This window comes from Lagenorhynchus albirostris, chromosome 12, assembly GCF_949774975.1.
Source record: "Lagenorhynchus albirostris chromosome 12, mLagAlb1.1, whole genome shotgun sequence".
In the NCBI taxonomy this organism is placed as follows: domain Eukaryota; kingdom Metazoa; phylum Chordata; class Mammalia; order Artiodactyla; family Delphinidae; genus Lagenorhynchus; species Lagenorhynchus albirostris.
In genome coordinates this window covers 86,145,246-86,169,736 of record NC_083106.1, presented here as the reverse complement: position 1 = coordinate 86,169,736, position 24,491 = coordinate 86,145,246, and the positions used below count along the sequence as shown (strand labels likewise).

Here is a 24,491-nt window from a genome sequence, read left to right as displayed (position 1 = left end):
GGAACTGCCATTGTATAAAACAATTAGTAATATATTTAACTAAATATGTATTGGAATTATTTTATTTCAAGAGTCAAAGCCAGAAAACTAGGCTTCCTCTTGACACGTCTATCACTTGCTCTTTGTATACAATCCATAAAAGGACTTTCCATCACCTCACAATATGACTACAACTAACTCTACCATTTTTTCCCTCTCCAATCTATTTCTCCACCTGATCTTTTTTTAATTTTTTTTTAATGTGTCAAACGCTACAAGGATTTTAACCCCACATTTTAGTTTGGACATTACTTTCTTTCTCAAATCTTATTTTTACTCTTGTTCTCAGAGTTTCAGCCAGGACTTCAAAGGACCATCACTTCTTAGCGTTTGTTTTTGCTTTTATTTTTTTTCCTAATGTGCTTTATTGGAGTCTGATTGACATACAAAAAGTTGGAGATATTTAATGTGTACAACCTGATGTGTTTAGAGAAAGTATACACCCGTGAAGCCATAAACACAATCAATGTTGTCAATTTATCCATCACCTTCAAAAATTTCCTCCCACCTGCTCTGTTTTTGGCTTTTTTTTTCCTTTTGTTGTGAGACTATTCAACATAAGATCTGTCCTTTTAGAACAATTTTAAATATACAATGTGTTATTGTTAATCATAGGCTCTGTATTGTACATATTTCCAAAACTTGTATAACTGTGAACATTTGTACATTTTGAAACATTGTTATTTATAAAATAAAATTCGCTCAATATAGAATGCTGTCTTCTCCAACTTCTCTACCATGGCCTCACTGTATTTATCTCTGTTATTTTTTTAAAAAAATATTTATTTATTTATTTTTGTCTGCGTCAGGTCTTCATTGCTGCGCGCGGGCTTTCACCAGTTGCGGCGAGCGGGGGCTACTCTTTGTTGCAGTGTGCGGGTTTCTCGTAGCAGTGGCTTCTCTTGTTGTGGAGCACAGGCTCTAGGGCACGCAGGCTTCAGTTGTTGTGGCACACAGGCTTAGTTGCTCCACAGTATGTGGGATCTTCCCGGACCAGGGCTTGAACCCGTGTCCCCTGCATTGGCAGGCAGATTCTTAACCACTGTGCCACCAGGGAAGTCCCTATCTCTGTTACATTTTATCATAGAAACTTTATCTGACCTCCCAACCTACTCTCCCAATTGCCCATATTTTCTTTTCTTTTTTTTTTTAAACAGGTTCTTTGGTTATAAGTTTGCATAGGAAGATGTTTCTTTCTGTAGGAGCATTTTACTTCAATTTACAATTATATATTTATCATTGTGAGTATTTTCCCAATAAATCCCTCCAAAAAATAGTTAGATCTGTGAGAGTAGAGGATAATTCTAGGTTTTTTCAGTTATATATCTTGCACCAAGCAGAATTCCTGGGATGTAGTAGATGATAAGCATATGTATGTCTTTTAAAGGAACACATCAGAGAATAAGAGTATTAAATTCATTTTTACTTTACTTTGTGTTTTGAGATATAAAGTATTTTGTGTGATTGGAAAATGAATACTTACCTAGTAAATTTTGAACTGACTTAAGCAAATTAAAAAAAAAAACACTTTAATTGAATTACCTGTAAATTTCAATTGCCACACGTATTTTAATTGAGGACTTGCAACTTCAGCTTGAAAAATACCATGGCTGATGGCTCCACAGTAGCAGGCGTTCAGATGAATTAAGCAAACATTCTTCACAAATCGACATGAATTTCTTGTGCACCCTGGAGTGCATATATACTAAAAAAGGAAATAATAAAATTGATTAAAAACTGAAATATGTTTGATATATAAACTTTTGCTTATACAAACACACAGCTAATTTCTAAAACCACCAATTTAAAAAAAGTCTATAGAAGACACATAATATACCACTCTTCTTATTCCTTCTATTCCTTTCTCTTCTCTTTCTGTAGCATCTTGCCTCATGTTCATGTTCATACTGCCTATGTGATATTCTTTTGGCTTTGACTCACTCCTTAACCTACAATGTTTCCTTATGTTCCATCTGCTGGGTTATAATTTTTTCACAAATGAAAAATAATCATGGTACAAATTATGAGATGCATCATCTAAAACATCAGTGGATCACTTGGATTAACACAATGAAATGCAAAGGTACTGTTTAAGTTTGTCGGTTTTTTAAAGGTATATTATTTGAAAATATTTTAATATAATCAGGGCGTATTTTCTAATAATATGATTTATCTGCAGTAATCTCTAGTATCTTCAAAGACAGAATTCATATTTGGTTATACCCACAATTAAATTAATTAAATTTACACAATTTTAAGTCACATTCAAGCTATCAGTAAGTTTTAATACATGCTACTTTACTGAGGTCTTAGGATGACATAAGTCAATAAGATAAATTTAAGCCCTGGAGAAAGACAAGGGCCATATATTCTGTTTAGGGCATATCTTAAGCCATTTCTAATTCTCCTAGTTTCCAATTAGCAAATCCCCCCCGAATTTGGCAGAAGGAAGCACAGCTGAGTCATGAGGCACAAGGACTCACTAGCATTTAACATTTCCTTTAATGCAATTACTGTACTAAGCAAGCTTTGTTCTAATTGTTTCAGGTCATGATGGTCTTCTACCTGGATTCACAATAGAATTCCTAATGGCTACACAAAGTATGAATCTTAAAGTATGAATTTTTATATAAATTAGTACAAGACCATATATCTAACTGAAATCAACACTAAAGACTAGAAACAATCTGAAAACAATTATCATTTCATTATACTGAGTGGCTACCAAGAGAAGACCATTTTGTAGTAAATTTCTAAGACTTGAGATCACTGAAAGTTTTAACCCATAATTTTTATACTAAGACACAGAATTTAAACTCTCCAAATGGTATTAGACAATCTTCACTGTCAGTGGATTTGTGATCTTCATTGTGATAAGAAATATGAAGGCCTAATAAATTTGAATTCATGACTGTACAAAATAAACTTAGCATAGTAGTATATGGTTTGTATTAAGAACCAGTAGAGTCATCTCTTTACTTAAAACAAAACAAAACAAAAAACATAAAACTCAGCTTAAACAAAGCCGTCTCTTAGATTTTTTTTGTTTTTTTTGTATATGTGTGTGTGCGTGTTTTAAACTAGGAATATCAGAGTCAGCTGCACCAAATATATGTGTATAATCCTCATTTCTGTCTGGAAAAGTCAAGAATGATGGGTCCATTTAGAAATAAGATTTTACATCTTCTGTAATAACTCTAGGGGAGGTGGACAAGTAAAAAATAGGGGCCAGCTAATGATGACAGATGCCAGGCAAAATCATAGGAATAACATGGATCCTTGCTCACAGTGCTGTTATGGTGCTCATCCTGCTAGTTTGAATGTTACTTGGAGACAAAATAGAACTCAGGATTTAGCTGAATTAAAAAAACAAAGTTCCCCATGGTAGTTTTTAAGGAAAGTCAGAACAATTTATCCGTCTTTAGACCCTTCTATCCTGAACAAGGACACTGTGAAGGTTTCCTGTGTCTAAACAAAGTTTGGGTTTACAAGAACTTATTTGGGATGGGAAATTGGAGCCTTTATTACTATATATATAGATTATTGCAACACAGAAAATTGCGTCTGGCAGCAACCTGAGTGTTAGCAATTTATTTCCTTAGACCATATGTAAAGGTTAGGAAGTATCATGATATAGGTCTATTCTAAAGGTGACCTCAGTCAATGACTTGTGTGTTCATGTGAGAATTCATACTAACACACACACTCCACAGCGACAACAAGAAAATAAATGAAAACAGGTGAACAGAAAAGAAATAAAGTAAAATAGTGAGATTGAAGAGTGGAGGCTTTTAGGCAAGTAAACTAAAACCTCAACTCTGAATAGCTCAGAGTGTTCTAGCAGCCAAGTAAAAATATAAAACATGAAAATATAGTGTAGGTCTTCTTGTTTATTAGAAGAGGTGGATTTGCATTTTGGTGGATTCATTTTAGTTTATTGGAAAAACCATATTTCCAGATGACACTCCTAAGGAATAGTTGTCATATGGAGGAGGATGTTAAACAAGTGATAACACTTTAATAATATGATATTTTTGTGGAAAATTATTTAACAATTTGACCATGAATTCATAAATATTTTTCTGCATAGTGCTACTTTGTACAAGTAAGATGGTTTTCAATAAATTGATTCTTTTCTTTTTGAGTATGAATTTTGAAAATGCCATTAATGGAGGAAATTAGTTATTCTGAATTCACATGGACATAATGACTCACGTAATACCTATTGCCCATTAAAACACTATTTTATTAATTCTTATAAACTTAAATAGACAATTTAACAATTCAGAATCATTTGTATAACAAGATCGGCATCTTTGTGAATTCAGTTACTCTAAAGTGACCTCTTTTTAACATTGACACTAATTTCCAATAGAATTAATAGTCCTCTCTGTCATTAAGTTACCTGAAGTTCCACAGTGACCCCAGATGCCATGGTAATACTAATTTTTCTCTATCAATTTTATTTGGACCAAAGGGGATTTAAAGTTTTACAAGAAAATAATCATTTAGCTATTTGATGTTTTATTCCTCCCCAAATTAATAGCTGGAATTAATACTTTACAAAATTAATACAAATAGCTGGAATTAATACTTTACCTTATTTTTAATACTATTATATATTTCCCATTCAATACATGGATTAAGTAACAAATATTTGTTAGAAAATCTGTGCTTGTCTAGAAGATCTATTTCCAGACATTCCAGATCTACTTCTTCAACATGCATAAGTTTCAACCTTCATCCATGAAATAGAAATATAATCCCCCTGAAATAAAAGGGGTTCACTTGCATTGGCAGAGTGTATTTAAGGTGAACAATTCACTTGTTTGTCTGGGACTTAATTTTTTTAACATTGAAATCCCTATGTCCAGTGAAGGCAGTCAGTCCTAGGCAAACTGGGATGGCTGGCTGCCCTAAATTGATTATATACTCAAAATATTATTCCTGAAATGAAGAACAGAGCTGCAGCTGACATGTCATGAGAGAGAGAAAAATGGTATTCTGTTGTTCTAAGCCTCTGAAGTGTGTGTGTGTGTATGAATATGCATGTTTGTAGAGGATTACCACAGCATAACCTATCTAACACACTTATCAAAAGTTTTCTCTATCTAGAGGTGAGACTAAACTCATTTGCTGAGGTTTGTTTCAAATATGAAATATCTATAATTGTATTAAGTTGGTGATATTCTTATAAAGTATATAGCTCATATATCTGTAAGAAAATTAATATTATATTTATTACAGTAAACTATAGGTGTTTATAAATTACTCATAAAATATACATGGAAAAGCAGTGTTAGTCTATCTTGTAGGTAACTGCCCAGTTTATATATAAAATTTAAAAACAGCAAACAATTCAGCATTTGTAGTATTTCTTTTGGAATTGAGTGGGGTGTCAGTGGTGGGGATATACAAACATTCATTTGAAGGTGAACACATATCTTATTGTTGACAGTGAACTAATTAACTACCACATATTAGAAAACTAAACTTGAATTAACTTTGAACTTTCATAAACTTGTAAAAGCATAATTTTGGTAAGCAAGCAGTGAAATTAAGACAATGATGAAGTAGTTTTGCAATGACAGTAAAAAGAAGCAAGAGAATCAAGAAAATTGTCCATAAAAAGGAAAGCAATCTATTTCTTATATCACGTGTCAGTATATGTTACATCAGTAAAAGCATATTTTGCAATACCAAAGTTTTGTGACTTTTACTTGATTGACAAAAAATACATATTCATAGTACTTTTATAACCCTAACTAACTGATTTAACATATCATGTGCTGAAAGCATTTGATGATGCTTTCTTAAGGCTTTTGTTTTTTATAAAGGGAAAAAATTTTGATTGATAGTATGAAGAGGATTTAAAAACAGCTCTAGATGTTGAGTTATTTTAACAGCTATATTTCTTAGGCAAGATAATGATTTCTTTTAGATATTCTGCTTCCTGTGCTGTACAAGCATTTTAAACTTCTCTCTTTCAAAGAAATTGTATCCCCAAATCATGGCTCATACCTATCTTACTACATCTGTATTCCCTGATGGTTCTATGTAAGCATTTATGCCAGGGTTTAGAAACTGTGTTAAAAATATAGATTTTTTTCTTTACATAATGAAGATACTAATAATAAGGATACCACATCTCTCTCCCTTTGTCTCAGTGCTGTCACTCTCTCTCTCTGTCTCTCTCTCTCTGTGTTTTTGTGCATGTGTGTGAGAGAGAAAGACAGAGACCATTTTGCCATATATATGTTACCATTGTTCAAATGAGTTCAAAAGCATTGTCTAATTCATTTCATGTGAATTTTCAACAGCCTTGATAAAGAAAGGCCCTTTATATTTTGTTCTAAACTTCAGATAAAAAGACAACAATTATGAGATTTTTAAAAAGATCATACACTTCAGTTCTCACAATGCCAGGACATAAACATATATATTTGGTTTAAAATCATTTTACTTTATTTTTTGTCTCCTCTTTATTCTCCAATAGAAATGTTATTGGTACAACTCTTAATCAGTTAACACTAAAGATATATAATCACTAGAAATCTGAAGTTTAAAATGTTATGAATCTGAAATTTTATTGTTTTTGTCACAAACCCTCCTTGCAGTACTATTTCTTTCTCACTCATTCTTCTTGAATTAGTACTAAAAAATCACTGACATTTTACTTATTTGTAAAATATCATATTGTACCTAGTTTAAAGAAATTTAATGATTTTGAAAAAGCAATGATGAATTCACACAGAAAAAAGTTCAAAAACATCCAATGATATGCTGCCTACAAAAGGCTCAATTTAGCTTTTAGGACATACACACAGTGAGAGTGAAGAGATGGGGAAAAATGTTACAAGAAAACAGTAACCAAAAGAAAGCAGGGGTAGCTACACTTATATAACAAAATAGACTTTAAGCAAAAATTGGTCAAAAGAGACAAAGAGAGTTATTGTAAAATACTCAGTCAATACATCAAGAAGGTATACAATTCATAAATATTTATACACCCAACACTGGAGTAAATATATAAAGCAAATATAAAAAGAACTAAAAGGAGAAATAAATAGCAATACAATAATGCTTGGAGACTTTAACACCCCACTGTCAACAATGGATAGATCCAGACAGAAAAATCAATAAGGAAGCTGTAGATTTGAAAAACACTATACTTCAAATGGATCTACCAGACATATACAGAATATTCCATACAATAACAGGAACACTCTTCAAAGTGCACATGAAACATTTTCTATGATGGATCATATGTTAGGCTGCAAAACAAATTTCACCAAATTAAAAAAGAATAAAATTATATAAAGTATCTTTTGACCATCAAAGTATGAAATTAGAATCAATAACAGGATAAAAGCTGTTTTCCACAAATATATGGAAGCTAAACAACACACTCATGAACAACCAATGGATCATAAGAAGAAATCAAAAGGTAAAATTTTAAATTCCTGAAATAAATGAAAATAGAAACACAAGATACCAAAACTTATGGGATGTAGCAAAAGCAGGTCTAAGCAGATCTAAGTGAGAAGTGTATAGGAATAAACACACAAGTCAAGAAAAAGGAAGATCTTAAATAAACAGCCTAACTTTATGCCTCAAGGAACTATAGAGTGAAATAAGAACAAAAGTAACAGAAGAAAAGAAATAATAAAGATTGCAGCAGATATAAATAAAATAGAGAATCAAGAAACAATATAAAAGATTAACAAAACTAAGATTTCATTCTTTGAAAAGATAAACAAAATTCACAAATTTTAGGTAGACCAACCAATAAAAAAAAGAGGACTCAAATAAATTAAATTATGAATGAAAAAGGTGACACTCAAAGAGATATGTACACACCCATGTCCATTGCAGCATTATTCACAACAGTGGAAACATGGAAGCAACCGAAGAGTCCATTGATGGATGAATGGACAAAGAAGATGTGGACTAATATATACACATATATATTATTCAACCATAAAAAGAATATATATAATGTAAATAGTATATATTATGCATAAATAATAAATAATATACAATGAACATTATAGGATTTTATATATAATAGCATATATAATATTATACATGATCATTTAATATCTATATTATAATATATAACCTCATATTATATGTATAATATGATTGCATATCATTTATTGTATGATAAAAACATGTAATTATTATGTGTATAATATATTATATAATAAAATATAGTATATGTTATATGTAATTACTTTAATTATGAAATTATTATACATAATTATATATATTTTAATTATCTATATAAAATTATACATAACTATTATATAATTAATCTATATATAATATATACTATATATAATTATACTTATATGTTATATATATATATCATTGATATAGTATATATTATATAATAGAAGATATATACAAACAATTATATAAAATTAATAATTCATATTAATACTATTATTTATATAAGATATTATATTTTATATGTGATATAATACATATCTTATGTAATTATATATCTGATATTATTTTATATTATAATATACAACTATAATGCATAATAATATATAATTATAGTATAATATATAATATAATATATCAATATATAATATATATAATGTAATTATAAATAATATAAAATTCTACATATTATATTATTATATACATAATATAATTATATTAATATATATCATATTATATTATTTATAACATATAGCATATATAGCATATACATCACATATACATATCATAGATGTTATTATATATCACATCATTTTATATTAATATTATAATATATATTATATACAATATATATTATATAATGTGTAATATATTATACACATAAAATATATTAATTTATTATACACATATACATATATTTAATAATATATATCATACTATGTTATATTATTGTATTATCATATAAAATATATTATATGATATTATAAATATTATATAAACTATTATTAATTATATAATACAATATTATATAAGCAATACCATATATGTAATATATATGATGTATTATATAATTACATATTAAATATCATGTATCATATAATTATATATTATATATCATGTATCATATATAATATGTAAATAATTATATATAATTATACATAATTATATATATTATCATATATGCCATGATACATATTGTTATAATATAATATATTATTTTATAATGTAATATATTGAAATATAATATAGTGTAAATAAGTATATATAATATATGATATATGATATACAATATATAGTGTAATATTGATAATTTATGTATATTAATAATAATAATATATTAATTGATTAATTATATAATTATTATATTAATTAATGTTATTTTATAATTTTATATTAATAATAAATTATATAATATAGTTTCTAATATATATTAATATAACAATACATATATATTATTCAACCATTAAAAAGAAGGAAATTCTGCTATATGTTCCAACGTGGGTGAAATTTGAAGACATTTTTCTAAGTCAAATAAATCAGACAGGGAATGATAAATACTGTATGAGCTCACTTATATGTGGAATATAAATGAAAAAAAATCAACAGGGTACTCAGAGATACAGAGGTGAATGGTGATTGCCTGGTGGGGAGAGGAGAGGAAAATGGGTGAAGGTGGTCAAGATGCACAAACTTCAAGTTATAAGATGACTATGTTCTGGAGATGTAATGATGTAATGCACTCTATGGTGGCTATAGTTACCAATATTCTATCGTGCATTGCAAGTTGCTAAGTGAGTTGATCTTCAAAGTCCTTACCACACAGGAATTGTGAATATGTGAGTTGATGGATGTATTAACTAACCTTATAATGGAAATTATTTCACAATACAGGTATTCCTTGTTTTATTTCACTTTACTATGTTTTTACAGATATATGTTTTTCACAAATTGAGGGTTTGTGGCAACCCTGCATTGATCAAGTTTATTAGTGCCATTTTTCCAACAGCATTCACATACTTCACATACTTCACATCTTTGTGTCACATTTTGGTAATTCTCACAATATTTTTAACTTTTTCATCATTATTATATTCGTTATTGTGAACTCAGATTAGTGATCTTTGATATTACTATTGCAAAAAGATTACATCTCACTGAAGGGCCAGATGATGGTTACCATTTTTTTTAGAAACAAAGTATTTTATAATTAAGGTATATACATTGTTTTTTTAGAAATAACACTATTGCACAATTAACTGACTTCACTATAGCATCAACATAACTTTTATATGTACTGAGAAACCAAAAATTTGTGTGACTTGCTTTATTGCAATATTCAGCTTTATGGCAGTGGTCTGGAAACAAACCCATAATAGCTCTGAGGTATCCCTGTATATACGTGTATCAGGTCATTATGCTGTACCTGTTAAACCTGCACAATGTTATATGTCAATTATAAGTCAATAAAGCCATGAAAAAGTATGCTTACACATATTTTACTGTTTGGGAGTGAAGAAAAATTTAACTTATAAATAGTATATAAGTACATATTATATAAATAAATTACATAAATATATATTTATTAAGTATATAAATATAAATTTAATATAAACGTGTGCAAATATATAATAAAATTTCACTTTACAGATGTTTACTTAGTAGGAGACATTTCCTTCCCCTTCTTAAATGTATAAATTTTATTAAAATTATTCCATATCAGGGCTTCCCTGGTGGTGCAGCGGTTGAGAGTCTGCCTGCCGATGCAGGGATCACGGGTTCGTGCCCCGGTCTAGGAAGATCTCACATGCCGCCACGGAGCGGCTAGGCCCTTGAGCCATGGCCGCTGAGCCTGCGTGTCTGGAGCCTGTGCTCCGCAACGGGAGAGGCCACAACAGTGAGAGGCCCGTGTACCGCAAAAAAAAAAAAAAAAAAAAAAAAATTATTCCATATCAGTATTATAAATGAGTATGGATAAAGGGTAATATTGCCCGATTGCCCAAGGCTACCCTGTACTTTAATGCATTTATCCTTCTGAAAGACTTTTGTTTCTAAATCTCTTAAGTACAGTGTCAATTATTAAACCCCTACCATTGCTTTAAATTAAATGAAGAAAATTAGAAAAGGCATGGAAAATCTTCAGAGAATAGAATCATTCTCTAATATCCAAACAGTGAATCAATCAGTCTCAAAAAAGTATCAAATAGGTCTGACTGTCTTCAATCTAAATCAACTTCCAGCTGCCAGTCTAAAAATGTCTTTGCCAGGATACTAAACACAGTGGTTGTGTCTCATACATTTTATGTCTTTGAATGCCAAATATCATTCAATTTCAGAAATCTATTTGATAGTCTTAAGAGAGAGGAGAAATAATTACCTTTACCATTTACAATGATCTTAAAACTCTTGGGCTTTTCTGATGTTGCAGTGGTTGAGAATCTGCCTGCTAACACAGGGGACACGGGTTCGAGCCCTGGTCTGGGAGGATCCCACCTGCTGCGGAGCAACTAGGCCCGTGAGCCACAACTACTGAGCCTGCGCATCTGGAGCCTGTGCTCCGCAACAAGAGAGGCCGAGACGGTGAGAGGCCTGCGCACCGCGATGAAGAGTGGCCCCAGCTTGCCACAACTAGAGAAGGCCCTTGCACAGAAACGAATACCCAACACAGGAAAAATAAATAAATTAATTAATAAACTCCTACCCCCAACGTCTTAAAAAAACAAAAAAACAAACTAATAAAAAACACCTCTTTCCCCTTTTTCAGTGGATATCTTCATTTATTTTTTTTTCCCTTAAACTAGGTAACATTCATTTGTCTTATTTGTGACCTAATAAATGAGTGTAGAAATCCAACATCCTTATTAAACTTTCCAGTGTAAACTTCTTGCAATAGTGGTATACATTAAATAAAACAATTAATTTATTAAATAGCTTCAGTTTTCTTTTTCAAGGTAACATATTTACTCTATGCTTTTACTTTAGCTGTAGTTAAATTTCACCTCTTCTAGAGAAAGAACAATCTGTCAACTCCTTTAAAAACATATCCTTTGTTTCCACAGCATTTTCAGTTTTCTAACTGACACTGTTTTTCATTGCAAAGTCAAACATTTCTGATAAGATTGCCATCCCAGGGAGAGTACATACTTAACAAGCTGAGAGTGACTCAAATATCATTTTTTCCTTGCTTAAGTAGTTGAAAACTTAGTTAATATTTAATCATTCATCTGCTTTAATACAAAATCAAGTTTTTTAGCATTTTTTAAAATTATTTCAACTCATCTGTGGCTGCACTTTGCTATTTACATAAATATGTAAATGTAGTATTTGTGTCAAATATCTTTTCAATCTGTAAAAGTGTATATCTAACTGAATATATTTCCCTAAAAGACCAGTAATATATATGAATACTCAGTCTTTACCTTACTGATTTCAATTTTTGCATCCAGAAACTTAGATGTTAAACTTGTTTTCCCAAATTAACTCTTAATTTTTTAAATTTACTTTATAAGTCAGTTTTTAAATGATTTCTTATATGAATACTGATTTTGTCTATATACACCTCTGCAATGGTTGGGTATTCCTTCTAATTAATGCTATGGTAGTAACATAGGATTTCCTCAGACTTTGACTCAAAACATAATCTACTAAATGTTTTTACTTATTTTGTTTCAGACATATTGAGGCAATCTTTCAAAAGCAAAACTTCTACCCTTAGAAATCTGGTTAAATGATTTTGTTTATAAATAATTTTTTAAATGATTAGAAAATTTTATTACATGAGAAATATTTAAAAATCAATCTATGTATTTGATTAATCATTAAGTAGAAAATAATTATAGATGTGCTAGATTAATAATACTGAAATACAAAATGAATAAAATGTTAAACTATGATAATTTGGCATGAGTTGAAATAGCTCACTTTACTGCTGGACATGAGTTTAAGATTTTTTTTTTTTTTTAAGATATGTTTTTAACTCTTGGCCATAATGAAGGAGACCAAGTTGAATCATATTAAAAATCCCCAAATTCAACATGGCAACCTTCTCTTTGTGGGTGATTCTAGATAACTTTACACTTCCTTCAGGTGTTTCTTTTATCTACATTTTATATCAGGAGCTTTAATGAGGAAATTCAAGGACAATGTGCTCCTCTGGGTCAACTAGAGTCATTTAAAGTTTAACTCATTCATCCTGGGTGACACCAGTGAGCTCTTAACATCATTACTGAAGAGACAGAAAATGTGTATTAAAAGTACATGATTGGCCTATTAGACTGCTGTGGAGTAAGAAGAAGGGAGGTACCTAATTTTATAAAACAAATTAATTTTATATTTCCTGATTCACAGTTCAAATGGAATGAGCAATTTTAATTTTCTTTGCATGAAAATTTAACTAGGTGATATCATGCCTTTTGGGTACAGTTATGTAATTAAAATTTGCACCTGATTTTAAGAGTTCCAGTCATCAGCATATTGTCAGAGGAATTTTTGTGAGTTGAGACAAACTGCTTGCAAAAAGACATACTAACTTTGTGAAGGGCAGCTAGAAAGATAAAATGAGTTAGGATTCAGGTTACTACCTGGCTGAGGAAATTTGGTTATTGACAAAGAATCAGTGAAGTAAATTCCTTTATTGGTTCTCATAACAGATGCAAGAATAATTAGAGACTGACCCAGATTTGCTAATAGTAAACCTATTCAAAATATAATGGGAAGAACCAACAAAATACTGTCACACCTATTCTTACCTACAACATTTCTATAGTGGTCATCCGTCTGCCTTCAATTCTTACTCCCTTTCCTGCCCAATCACAGGTTTAGGTCAGAAAAGATTATGAAGAGCTGAGGAAAGGAGATAGGAAAAAGACTTCATATATTTTAGTCTACTTAAATATGCTTAAGTATATGTGGATCTGTCTTTCTCCTTTTCTCTCTCTGCACTCTGAGAAAACAATCTTTCTTCATCATTGGTGAACACTAATTAATAAACCTGAACTTTGAGTGACTATGATTCAGAGAGCTTCTCTAATCATTTTCAGTTAGCATATTTATTTGTGTGTTAAAAATAAATTTTCTTGAAATCTCTGTGTATTTATCTCCTGTTGCTGCTGTAGTAAATTACTATAACCTTAGTAGTTTAAAATATTTACTCCTTTATATTTCTGGAGGTCAAATATCTGAAATCTTTTCTACAGGGATCAAGCCAAGGTTTAGGAGGGCTCTGAGAGTGTAACCGAAAAGGACCCTATGAGGCCTTCCCAGAATAGACCCCAACCCGTGTCCTCCACCTGCCTTTTGTCTGTAGGAAATCTTTAGTCAAAGAATAAATTTAATCAGGGAACTGAGATAACGCAGAAAGAAAGGAAAACAGTCAAGCAAGACAAAATAATATTTTAGCCATTAAACAAAGTCAAGGACCTTTAGTTCTTCCTCACGGACTATAGATAATGTTCTGAGCCATGTCCTTTGAGCTATTTTGCAGTTACCTAAACACCCACCAGGTGGAAGAGTTAACTGTCTGCTGCCCACAAGCATGTAGACCCCAGACTGATTGGAACCAGAAGGTTGATGATGCCGACTCCCGATTATCTCACCACCAGCCAATCAGAGGAATGTCCACGAGCTGACCACGCCCTGCTCCTTGAACACTGTAAGACTCCTCACTACCCCCTCCAGGGTGGGGTACAGAGTTTTGAGGGCATTAGTCCACTGTGGCCCCCTTTGCCTGGCAAAGCAATAAAACTGCTCTTTTCTACTTCACCCAAAACTCTGTCTCTACATTTCTACTTGGCACCGGTGAACAGAGGTCGAGTTTCAGCAAGAAGGGGAGACTCTGTTTCCATGACTTTTTCAGCATCTAGTGACCACCTATATTCCTTGGCCTGTGGACTCTTCCTCCATCTTCAAAGAACATCACTCAAATTTCTGTGTCTGTCATCACATCACTTTCTCTGTCCCTTACTCCTTCTGTAGCTCTCTTATAAGAATCTTTGTAATTAAATCAGGCCCATCTGGATAATCTAGAATACTCTCCTCATATCAAGATCCTTGTCTCAATCACATCTTCAAAGTCTCTCTTTCCATATAAGATAACATTTGTCGGTTCTTGGGATTACACAAGGGCTTATTTGGGGTGCCATTATTCAGCCAACCATATTCTGGATTCCCAGAACTGTTTATGAAAGTTATGCCTTTGGTTTATTTAACATCTACTTCTGATGCACCTGTTTACAGATATTATGGCACTAACTCCTGATCATGAGCATTTAGGGAGGAAAGTAACCATCCTAAATTTCCAAAACATGATACGAATGAGATTCATGTAAACAACTGCACTTTAAAAAGTAGTTTCACCAGTGATTTCTCCTTAATTTTTTTTTTTAACATCTTTATTGGAGTATAATTGCCTTACAATGGTATGTTAGTTTCAGCTTCACAACAAAATGAATCAGCTATATATATACATCCCATATCTCTTCCCGCTTGCGTCTCCCTCCCTCCCACCCTCCCCATCCCACCCCTCCAGGCGGTCACAAAGCACCGAGCTGATCTCCCTGTGCCATGCGGCCGCTTCCCACCAGCTAACTACCCTACCCTTGGTAGTGTATATATGTCCATGCCTCTCCACCGCTTTGTCACCGTTTACCCTTCCCCCTCCCCATAGCCTCAAGTCCACTCTCTAGTAAGTCTGTGTCTTTATTCCTGTTTCACCCCTAGGCTTTTCATGACATTTTTTTTTTTTAAATTCCATATATATGTGTTAGCATACGGTATTTGTCTCTCTCTTTCTGACTTACTTCACTCTGTATGACAGACTCTAGGTCTATCCACCTCGATACAAATAGCTCAATTTCGTCTCTTTTTATGGCTGAGTAATATTCCATTGTATATATGTGCCACATCTTCTTTATCCATTCATCCAATGATGGACACTTAGGTTGTTTCCATCTCTGGGCTATTGTAAATAGAGCTGCAATGAACATTTTGGTACATGACTCTTTTTGAATTATGGTTTTCTCAGGGTATATGCCCAGTAGTGGGATTGCTGGGTCATATGGTAGTTCTATTTGTAGCTTTTTAAGGAACCTCCATACTGTTCTCCACAGTGGCTGTATCAATTTACATTCCCACCAACAGTGTAAGAGGGTTCCCTTTTCTCCACACCCTCTCCAGCATTTATTGTTTCTAGATTTTTTGATGATGGCCATTCTGACTGGTGTGAGATGATATCTCATTGAAGTTTTGATTTGCATTTCTCTAATGATTAGTGATGTTGAGCATTCTTTCATGTGTTTGTTGGCACTCTGTATATCTTCTTTGGAGAAATGTCTATTTAGGTCTTCTGCCCATTTTTGGATTGGGTTGTTTGTTTTTTTGTTATTAAGCTGCATGAGCTGCTTATAAATTTTGGAGATTAATCCTTTGTCCGTTGCTTCATTTGCAAATATTTTCTCCCATTCTGAGGGTTGTCTTTTGGTCTTCTTTATGGTTTCCTTTGCTGTGCAAAAGCTTTGAAGTTTCATTAGGTCCCATTTGTTTACTTTTGTTTTTATTTCCATTTCTCTAGGAGGTGGGTCAAAAAGGACCTTGCTGTGATTTATGTCATAGAGTGTTCTGCCTATGTTTTCCTCTAAGAGTTTGATAGTTTCTGGCCTTACATTTAGGTCTTTAATCCATTTTGAGCTTATTTTTGTGTATGGTGTTAGGGAGTGATCTAATCTCATACTTTTACATGTAGCTGTCCAGTTTTCCCAGCACCACTTATTGAATAGGCTGTCCTTTCTCCACTGTACATTTCTGCCTCCTTTGTCAAAGATAAGGTGACCATATGTGCGTGGGTTTATCTCTGGGCTTTCTATCCTGTTCCATTGATCTATCTTTCTGTTTTTGTGCCAGTACCATACCGTCTTGATAACTGTAGCTTTGTAGTATAGTCTGAAGTCTGGGAGCCTGATTCCTCCAGTTCCTTCTTTCGTTCTCAAGATTGCTTTGGCTATTCGGGGTCTTTTGTGTTTCCATACAAATTGTGAAATTTTTTGTTCTAGTTCTGTGAAAAATGCCAGTGGTAGTTTGATAGGGATTGCATTGAATCTATAGATTGCTTTGGGTAGTAGAGTCATTTTCACAATGTTGATTCTTCCAATCCAAGAACATGGTATATCTCTCCATCTATTTGTATCATCTTTAATTTCTTTCATCAGTGTCTTATAATTTTCTGCATACAGATCTTTTGTCTCCTTAGGTAGGTTTATTCCTAGATATTTTATTCTTTTTGTTGCAATGGAAAATGGGAGTGTTTTCTTGATTTCACTTTCAGATTTTTCATCATTAGTATATAGGAATGCCAGAGATTTCTGTGCATTAATTTTGTATCCTGCCACTTTACCAAATTCATTGATTAGCTCTAGTAGTTTTCTGGTAGCATCTTTAGGGTTCTCTATGTATAGGATCATGTCATTTGCAAACAGTGACAGCTTTACTTCTTCTTTTCCGATTTGGATTCCTTTTATTTCCTTTTCTTCTCTGATTGCTGTGGCTAAAACTTCCAAAACGATGTTGAATAAGAGTGGTGAGAGTGGGCAACCTTGTCTTGTTCCTGATCTTAGTGGAAATGCTTTCAGTTTTTCACCATTGAGGATGATGTTTGCTGTGGGCTTGTCATATATGGCCTTTATTATGTTGAGGAAAGTTCCCTCTATGCCTACTTTCTGCAGGGTTTTTATCATAAATGGGTGTTGAATTTTGTCAAAAGCTTTTTCTGCATCTATTGAGATGATCATATGGTTTTTCTTCTTCAGTTTGTTAATATGGTTTATCACATTGATAGATTTGCGTATATTGAAGAATCCTTGCATTCCTGGAATAAACCCCACTTGATCATGGTGTATGATCCTTTTAATGTGCTGTTGGATTCTGTTTGCTAGTATTTTGTTGAGGATTTTTGCATCTATGTTCATCAGTGATATTGGCCTGTAGTTTTCTTTCTTTGTGACATCCTTGTCTGGTTTTGGTATCAAGGTGATGGTGGCCTCGTAGAAGGAGTTTGGGAGTGGTCCTCCCTCTGCTATATTTTGGAAGAGTTTCAGAAGGATAGGTGTTAGCTCTTCTCTAAATGTTTGATAGAATTCGCCTGTGAAGCCATCTGGTCCTGGGCTTTTCTTTGTTGGAAGATTTTTAATCACAGTTTCAATTTCAGTGCTTGTGATTGGTCTGTTCATATTTTCTATTTCTTCCTGATTCAGTCTTGGCAGGTTGTGCATTTCTAAGAATTTGTCCATTTCTTCCAGATTGTCCATTTTATTGGCATAGAGTTGCTTGTAGTAATCTCTCATGATCTCTTTTATTTCTGCAGTGTCAGTTGTTACCTCTCCTTTTTCATTTCTAATTCTATTGATTTGAGTCTTCTCCCTTTTTTTCTTGATGAGTCTGGCTAGTGGTTTATCTATTTTGTTTATCTTCTCAAAGAACCAGCTTTTAGTTTTATTGATCTTTGCTATTGTTTCCTTCATTTCTTTTTCATTTATTTCTGATCTGATTTTTATGATTTCTTTCCTTCTGCTAGCTTTGGGGTTTTTTTGTTCTTCTTTCTCTAATTGCTATAGGTGCATGGTTAGGTTGTTTATCTAGATGTTTCCTGCTTCTTAAGGTGGGCTTGTATTGCTATAAACTTCCCCCTTAGAACTGCTTTTGCTGCATCCCACAGGTTTTGGGTCGTTGTGTCTCCATTGTCGTTTGTTTCTAGGTATTTTTTGATTTCCTCTTTGATTTCTTCAGTGATCACTTCATTATTAAGTAGTGTATTGTTTAGCCTCCATGTGTTTGTATTTTTTACAGATCTTTTCCTGTAATTGATATCTAGTCTCATGGCGTTGTGGTCAGAAAAGATACTTGATACAATTTCAATTTTCTTAAATTTACCAAGGCTTGATTTGTGGCCCAAGATATGATCTATCCTGGAGAATGTTCCATGAGCACTTGAGAAAAATGTGTATTCTGTTGTTTTTGGATGGAATGTCCTATAAATATCAATTAACTCCATCTCGTTTAATGTATCATTTAAAGCTTGTGTTTCCTTATTTATTTTCATTTTGGATGATCTGTCCATTGGTGAAAGTGGGGTGTTAAAGTCCCCTACTATGAATGTGTTACTGTCGATTTCCCCTTTTATGGTTGTCAGTATTTGCCTTATGTATTGAGGTGCACCTATGTTGGGTGCATAAATATTTACAATTGTTATATCTTCCTCTTGGATCAATCCCTTGATCATTATGTAGTGTCCTTCTTTGTCTCTTCTAATAGTCTTTGTTTTAAAGTCTATTTTGTCTGATATGAGAATTGCTACTCCAGCTTTCTTTTGGTTTCCATTTGCATGAAATACCTTTTTCCATCCCCTTACTTTCAGTCTGTATGTGTCTCTAGGTCTGAAGTGGGTCTCTTGTAGACAGCATATATATGGGTCTTGTTTTTGTATCCATTCAGCCAATCTGTGTCTTTTGGTGGGAGCATTTAGTCCATTTACATTTAAGGTAATTATCGATATGTGTGTTCCTATTCCCATTTTCTTAATTGTTTTGGGTTCGTTATTGTAGGTCCTTTCCTTCTTTTGTGTTTCTTGCCTAGAGAAGTTCCTTTAGCAGTTGTTGTAGAGCTGGTTTGGTGGTGCTGAACTCTCTCAGCTTTTGCTTGTCTGTAAAGGTTTTAATTTCTCCATCAAATCTGAATGAGATCCTTGCTGGGTAGAGTAATCTTGGTTGTAGGTTTTTCTCCTTCATCACTTTCAATATGTCCTGCCACTCCCTTCTGGCTTGCAGAGTTTCTGCTGAAAGATCAGCTGTTAACCTTATGGGGATTCCCTTGTGTGTTATTTGTTGTTTTTCCCTTGTTGCTTTTAATATGTTTTCTTTGTATTTAATTTTTGACAGTTTGATTAATATGTGTCTTGGCGTATTTCTCCTTGGATTTTTCCTGTATGGGACTCTCTGTGCTTCCTGGACTTGATTAACTATTTCCTTTCCCATATTAGGGAAGTTTTCAACTATAATCTCTTCAAATATTTTCTCAGTCCCTTTCTTTTTCTCTTCTTCTTCTGGAACCCCTATAATTCGAATGTTGGTGCGTTTAATGTTGTCCCAGAGGTCTCTGAGACTGTCCTCAGTTCTTTTCATTCTTTTTTCTTTATTCTGCTCTGCAGTAGTTATTTCCACTATTTTATCTTCCAGGTCACTTATCCGTTCTTCTGCCTCAGTTATTCTGCTATTGATCCCATCTAGAGTACTTTTAATTTCATTTATTGTGTTGTTCATCGTTGCTTGTTTCATCTTTAGTTCTTCTAGGTCCTTGTTAACTGATTCTTGCAATTTGTCCATTCTATTGTCCATTCTATCTCCAAGATTTCGGATCAACCTTACTATCATTATTCTGAATTCTTTTTCAGGTAGACTGCCTATTTCCTCTTCATTTGTTAGGTCTGGTGGGTTTTTATCTTGCTCCTTCATATGCTGTGTGTTTTTCTGTCTTTTCATTTTGCTTATCTTACTGTGTTTGGGGTCTCCTTTTTTGCAGGCTGAAGGTTCGTAGTTCCTGTTGTTTTTTGTGTCTGTCCCCAGTGGCTAAGGTTGGTTCAGTGGGTTGTGTAGGCTTCCTGGTGGAGGGTACTAGTGCCTGTGTTCTGGTGTATGAGGCTGGATCTTGTCTTTCTGGTGGGCAGGTCCACGTCTGGTGGTGTGTTTTGGGGTGTCTGTAGACTTATTATGATTTTGGGCAGCCTCTCTGCTAATGGGTGGGGTTGTGTTCCTGTCTTGCTAGTTGTTTGGCATAGGATGTCCAGCACTGTAGCTTGCTGGTCGTTGAGTGAAGCTGGGTGCTGGCGTTGAGATGGAGATCTCTCCGAGATTTTTGCTTTTGATATTATGTGCAGCTGGGAGGCCTCTTGTGGACCAGTGTCCTGAAGTTGGCTCTCCCACCTCAGAGGCACAGCACTGACTCCTGGCTGCAGCACCAAGAGCCTTTCATCCACAGGGCTCCTTAATTTGGGATGATTCGTTGTCTATTCAAGTATTCCACAGATGCAGGGTATATCAAGTTGATTGTGGAGCTTTAATCCGCTGCTTCTGAGGCTGCTGGGAGAGATTTCCCTTTCTCTTCTTTGTTCTCACAGTTCCCAGGGGCTCAGCTTTAGATTTGGCCCCGCCTGTGCGTGTAGGTCGCCGGAGGGCGTCTGTTCTTTGCTCAGACAGGACGGGGTTAAAGGAGCCGCTGATTCGGAGGCTCTGGCTCACCCAGGCCGGGGGGTAGGGAGGGTCACGGAGTGCGGGGCGGGCCTGCAGCGGCAGAGGCCGGCGTGACGCTGCAGCCTGAGGCGAGCCGAGCGCTCTCCCGGGGGAGCCGTCCCCGGATCCCGGGACCCTGGCAGTGGCGGGCTGCACAGGCTCCCCGGAAGGGCGTGTGGCTAGTGACCTGTGTTCGCACACAGGCCTCCTGACGGCGGCAGCAGCGGCCTTAGCGTCCCATGTCCGTCTCTGGGCTCCGCACTCTTAGCCGCGGCTCGCGCCCGTCCCTGGAGCTCTCTCAAGCAGCGTTCTTAATCCCCTCTCCTCGTGCACCAGGAAACAAAGAGGGACGTAAAAGTCTCTTGCCTCTTCGGCAGGTCCAGACCCCTCCCCGGACTCTCTCCCGGCCAGCCGCGGCGCACCAACACCCTGCAGGCTGTGTTCACGCCGCCAACTTCAGTCCTGTCCCGGCGCTCCGACAAAAGCCGGAGCCTCAGCTCCCAGCCCCACCCGCCCCGGCGGGCGAGCAGACAAGCCTCTCGGCTGGTGAGTGCCGGTCGGCCCGATCCTCTGCGCTGGAATCTGTCCGCTTTGCCCTCCGCACCCCTGTTGCTGTGCTCTCCTCCGCGGCTCCCAAGCTCCCCCACTCCGCCTCCCGAAGTCTCCACCCGCGAAGGGGCTTCCTAGTGTGTGGACACTTTTCCTCCTTCACAGCTCTCTCCCGCTGGTGCAGGACCCGTCCCTATCCTTTTGTCTCTGTTTAGTTTTTTCTTTTGCCCTAACCAGGTACGTGGGGGGTTCCTTGCCTTTTGGGAGGTCTGAGGTCTTCTGCCAGCGTTCAGTAGGTGTTCCGGAGGAGTTGTTCCACGCGTAGATGTATTTCTGGTGTATCTGTGGAGAGGAAGGTGATCTCCGCGTCTTACTCTTCCGCCATCTTCCCGGAAGTCTCTCCTTAATTTTTAAGCGGTGACTTTTAAATTGTAAAGATGTCTTCAAGCATGATTTTTTTCTATTTGTTTTTCTGTTTCATTATTAATGAAGACATATTGACACCTTTAGTTTATCTGAGGCATTTAAATTATTTACATTTGTTTCTTTTAAATATGAACGTTTCAACCATTCACAGAAATTGCACTAATATAGATGAATTAAGCTGTCACTTCTTCTAAAGGTATTTTAATTTACTTTTTCACTTGATATGAAAATTCTGCTGAAAATAAACAAGAGAAGTGACAAAATATATGCTTATAATTTCTCCATTCTTGCTCTTATAAACGGATAAGGGTATGAAATAAATCAAGTCAAATTTTAAAAGTGTGAGAGAAGTTTTTGAATATATTCATCACTTAAAATTTTTCCTACTATATAGTTAGTGTTAATTATTATAATTAATGAATAAAAAAACGTGGAATTACAAAGTACTACTCATTGTAAACCAATTAATTTACAACTGCATGTAGATGTGACATGGACATAAACACTAATTCCTGAGTATTTCTATTTTTGTCCTAGAACTACTATTAAGACACTTGTAAATTTCCTGTACACAAAGTTCTTGACAAATAATAAAAGCTGTGTGATAACTTTAATTTCTATTAATCCTTTTAAGTTGGAAACTTTTGTTGCTTTATTACTGTTTGCTGCCTAGGAAAGCAAAGTCAAGAGGACCCAGATAATACTATGGGAGTCTAATCATCAAAAAGTTTCTAACACTTTCGGTAACTAACAAGCTTAGGGCAATAAAACCATTTCAAAATTGCTTAAATATGAAAGCTAGGAAAGATTTTTTTCTTGTGCTCTTTGGAAAATTTCTTTCAAGTCAAAGCATATAGTTTTTATTTACTTATTTAAAATGACAGTGATTCAAATGATTAAAATATACTGAAGAACTAGAATAAAGAAGTAAGTACACTGATGAAAAGTACTTTAAAACTAAAACCTAGTGTGAGGATGCTTTTCTCTGTTAAAAACTGTTTTGGGCAGGAGCCAACTTCCCTGGCAAGAATCTGAACAAGAGCAGGAATAATTACACAACTAATGAAGGACACTCAGAAGCCATCGAGAAATCTGTCTAACCTCAAGATTATCAAACTAAGTGAAGTAAGTCAGAAAAAGAAAAATACCATATGATATCACTTATATGTGGAAGCTAAAATATGACACAAATGAACTTATCTATGAAACAGAAACAAATATAGAGAACAGACTTGTGGTTGCCAAGGGGCAGGGGTGGGGGAGGGTTGGATTGAGGTTTGGGGTTAGTGGATGCAAACTATTATATATAGAATGGATAAACAACAAGGTCCTACCGTATAGCACAGGGAACCATATCCAATACCCTATGGTAAACCATAATGGAAAGGAATATATATATATATATATATATATATTCTTTTAAAATAGATATTTTAGATCTGATATTTCTTTGTTGCAGAGGACTCTCTTGTGCATTGTAGAATGCTTAGCAGCAAACCTGGCCTCTACGCCAGACATCAGTAGAAGACCCAACCCCTATTTGTGACAAGCAAAAATGTTCCTAGATGTTGCCGAGTATCTCCTAGTGGGCAAAATCGCACTTGGTTCCTCTGGGGATCTCTTGTTTTTGACCTCAACTACTCTTTTCCACAGATGTCTGGATGTCTTGGTTCAAAAGATGACAGCTACTAATCCAGTCCCTAAACCTGAAGAGAGTATCTCTGAGGACTGATAAGGAATGAAAATATTGGTGTGTTCATCTGGTTGGAAGCTTGGAATGTGATTCTTGGGGCCAATAGGAAATGGTGTCAGCTTTTCTGGTCATTTTGGAGTTTGTAGCAGATCATAGTGTGAATCTTAGATTTTGTCATATTTTGTATGTGTGTTAACTCATATTTTGAGTGTTCATATCATACTTGGCTTATCTAACACCTCTTTCTTTGACTTGTTGACTTTTAAGATATTTTACATACAAATTATTGGGAGTTGTTTTATTTATCACGTAATTCTTCCCACCTTTCACCAAATGCATCTCTCTCCCAACCCCATGTTGGACTGGCTTTGACTACTGCATTATTAAGAGAAAGGTCTCCTGTTAGTTTATGGAATCTGGGCTTTTCCTTCATAGAAGGGATGTTTCAAAGTTCCCATTCACTCCATTTGGCCTGACTTGCCTTTGCTGAAGTTTTGCTGCCTTTTCTGGAAGAAGGTTAGTCATATGCAAAGAAACAAGGAGATCTACCTTCATAGAGCTTAAAG

At 34.5% G+C, this 24,491-nt stretch overlaps 1 protein-coding gene across 1 annotated transcript in view; it reads right to left on the bottom strand.

The window, feature by feature from the left end:
- Positions 1–24,491, bottom strand: part of EYS (eyes shut homolog) — a 1,671,360-nt gene that overhangs the window by 1,529,791 nt on the left and 117,078 nt on the right. Inside the window, exon 6 of the mRNA XM_060167756.1 lies at positions 1,582–1,744. Within this exon, the coding sequence (XP_060023739.1) occupies positions 1,582–1,744 (163 nt within the window). The remainder of the gene's footprint in view (positions 1–1,581; positions 1,745–24,491) is intronic.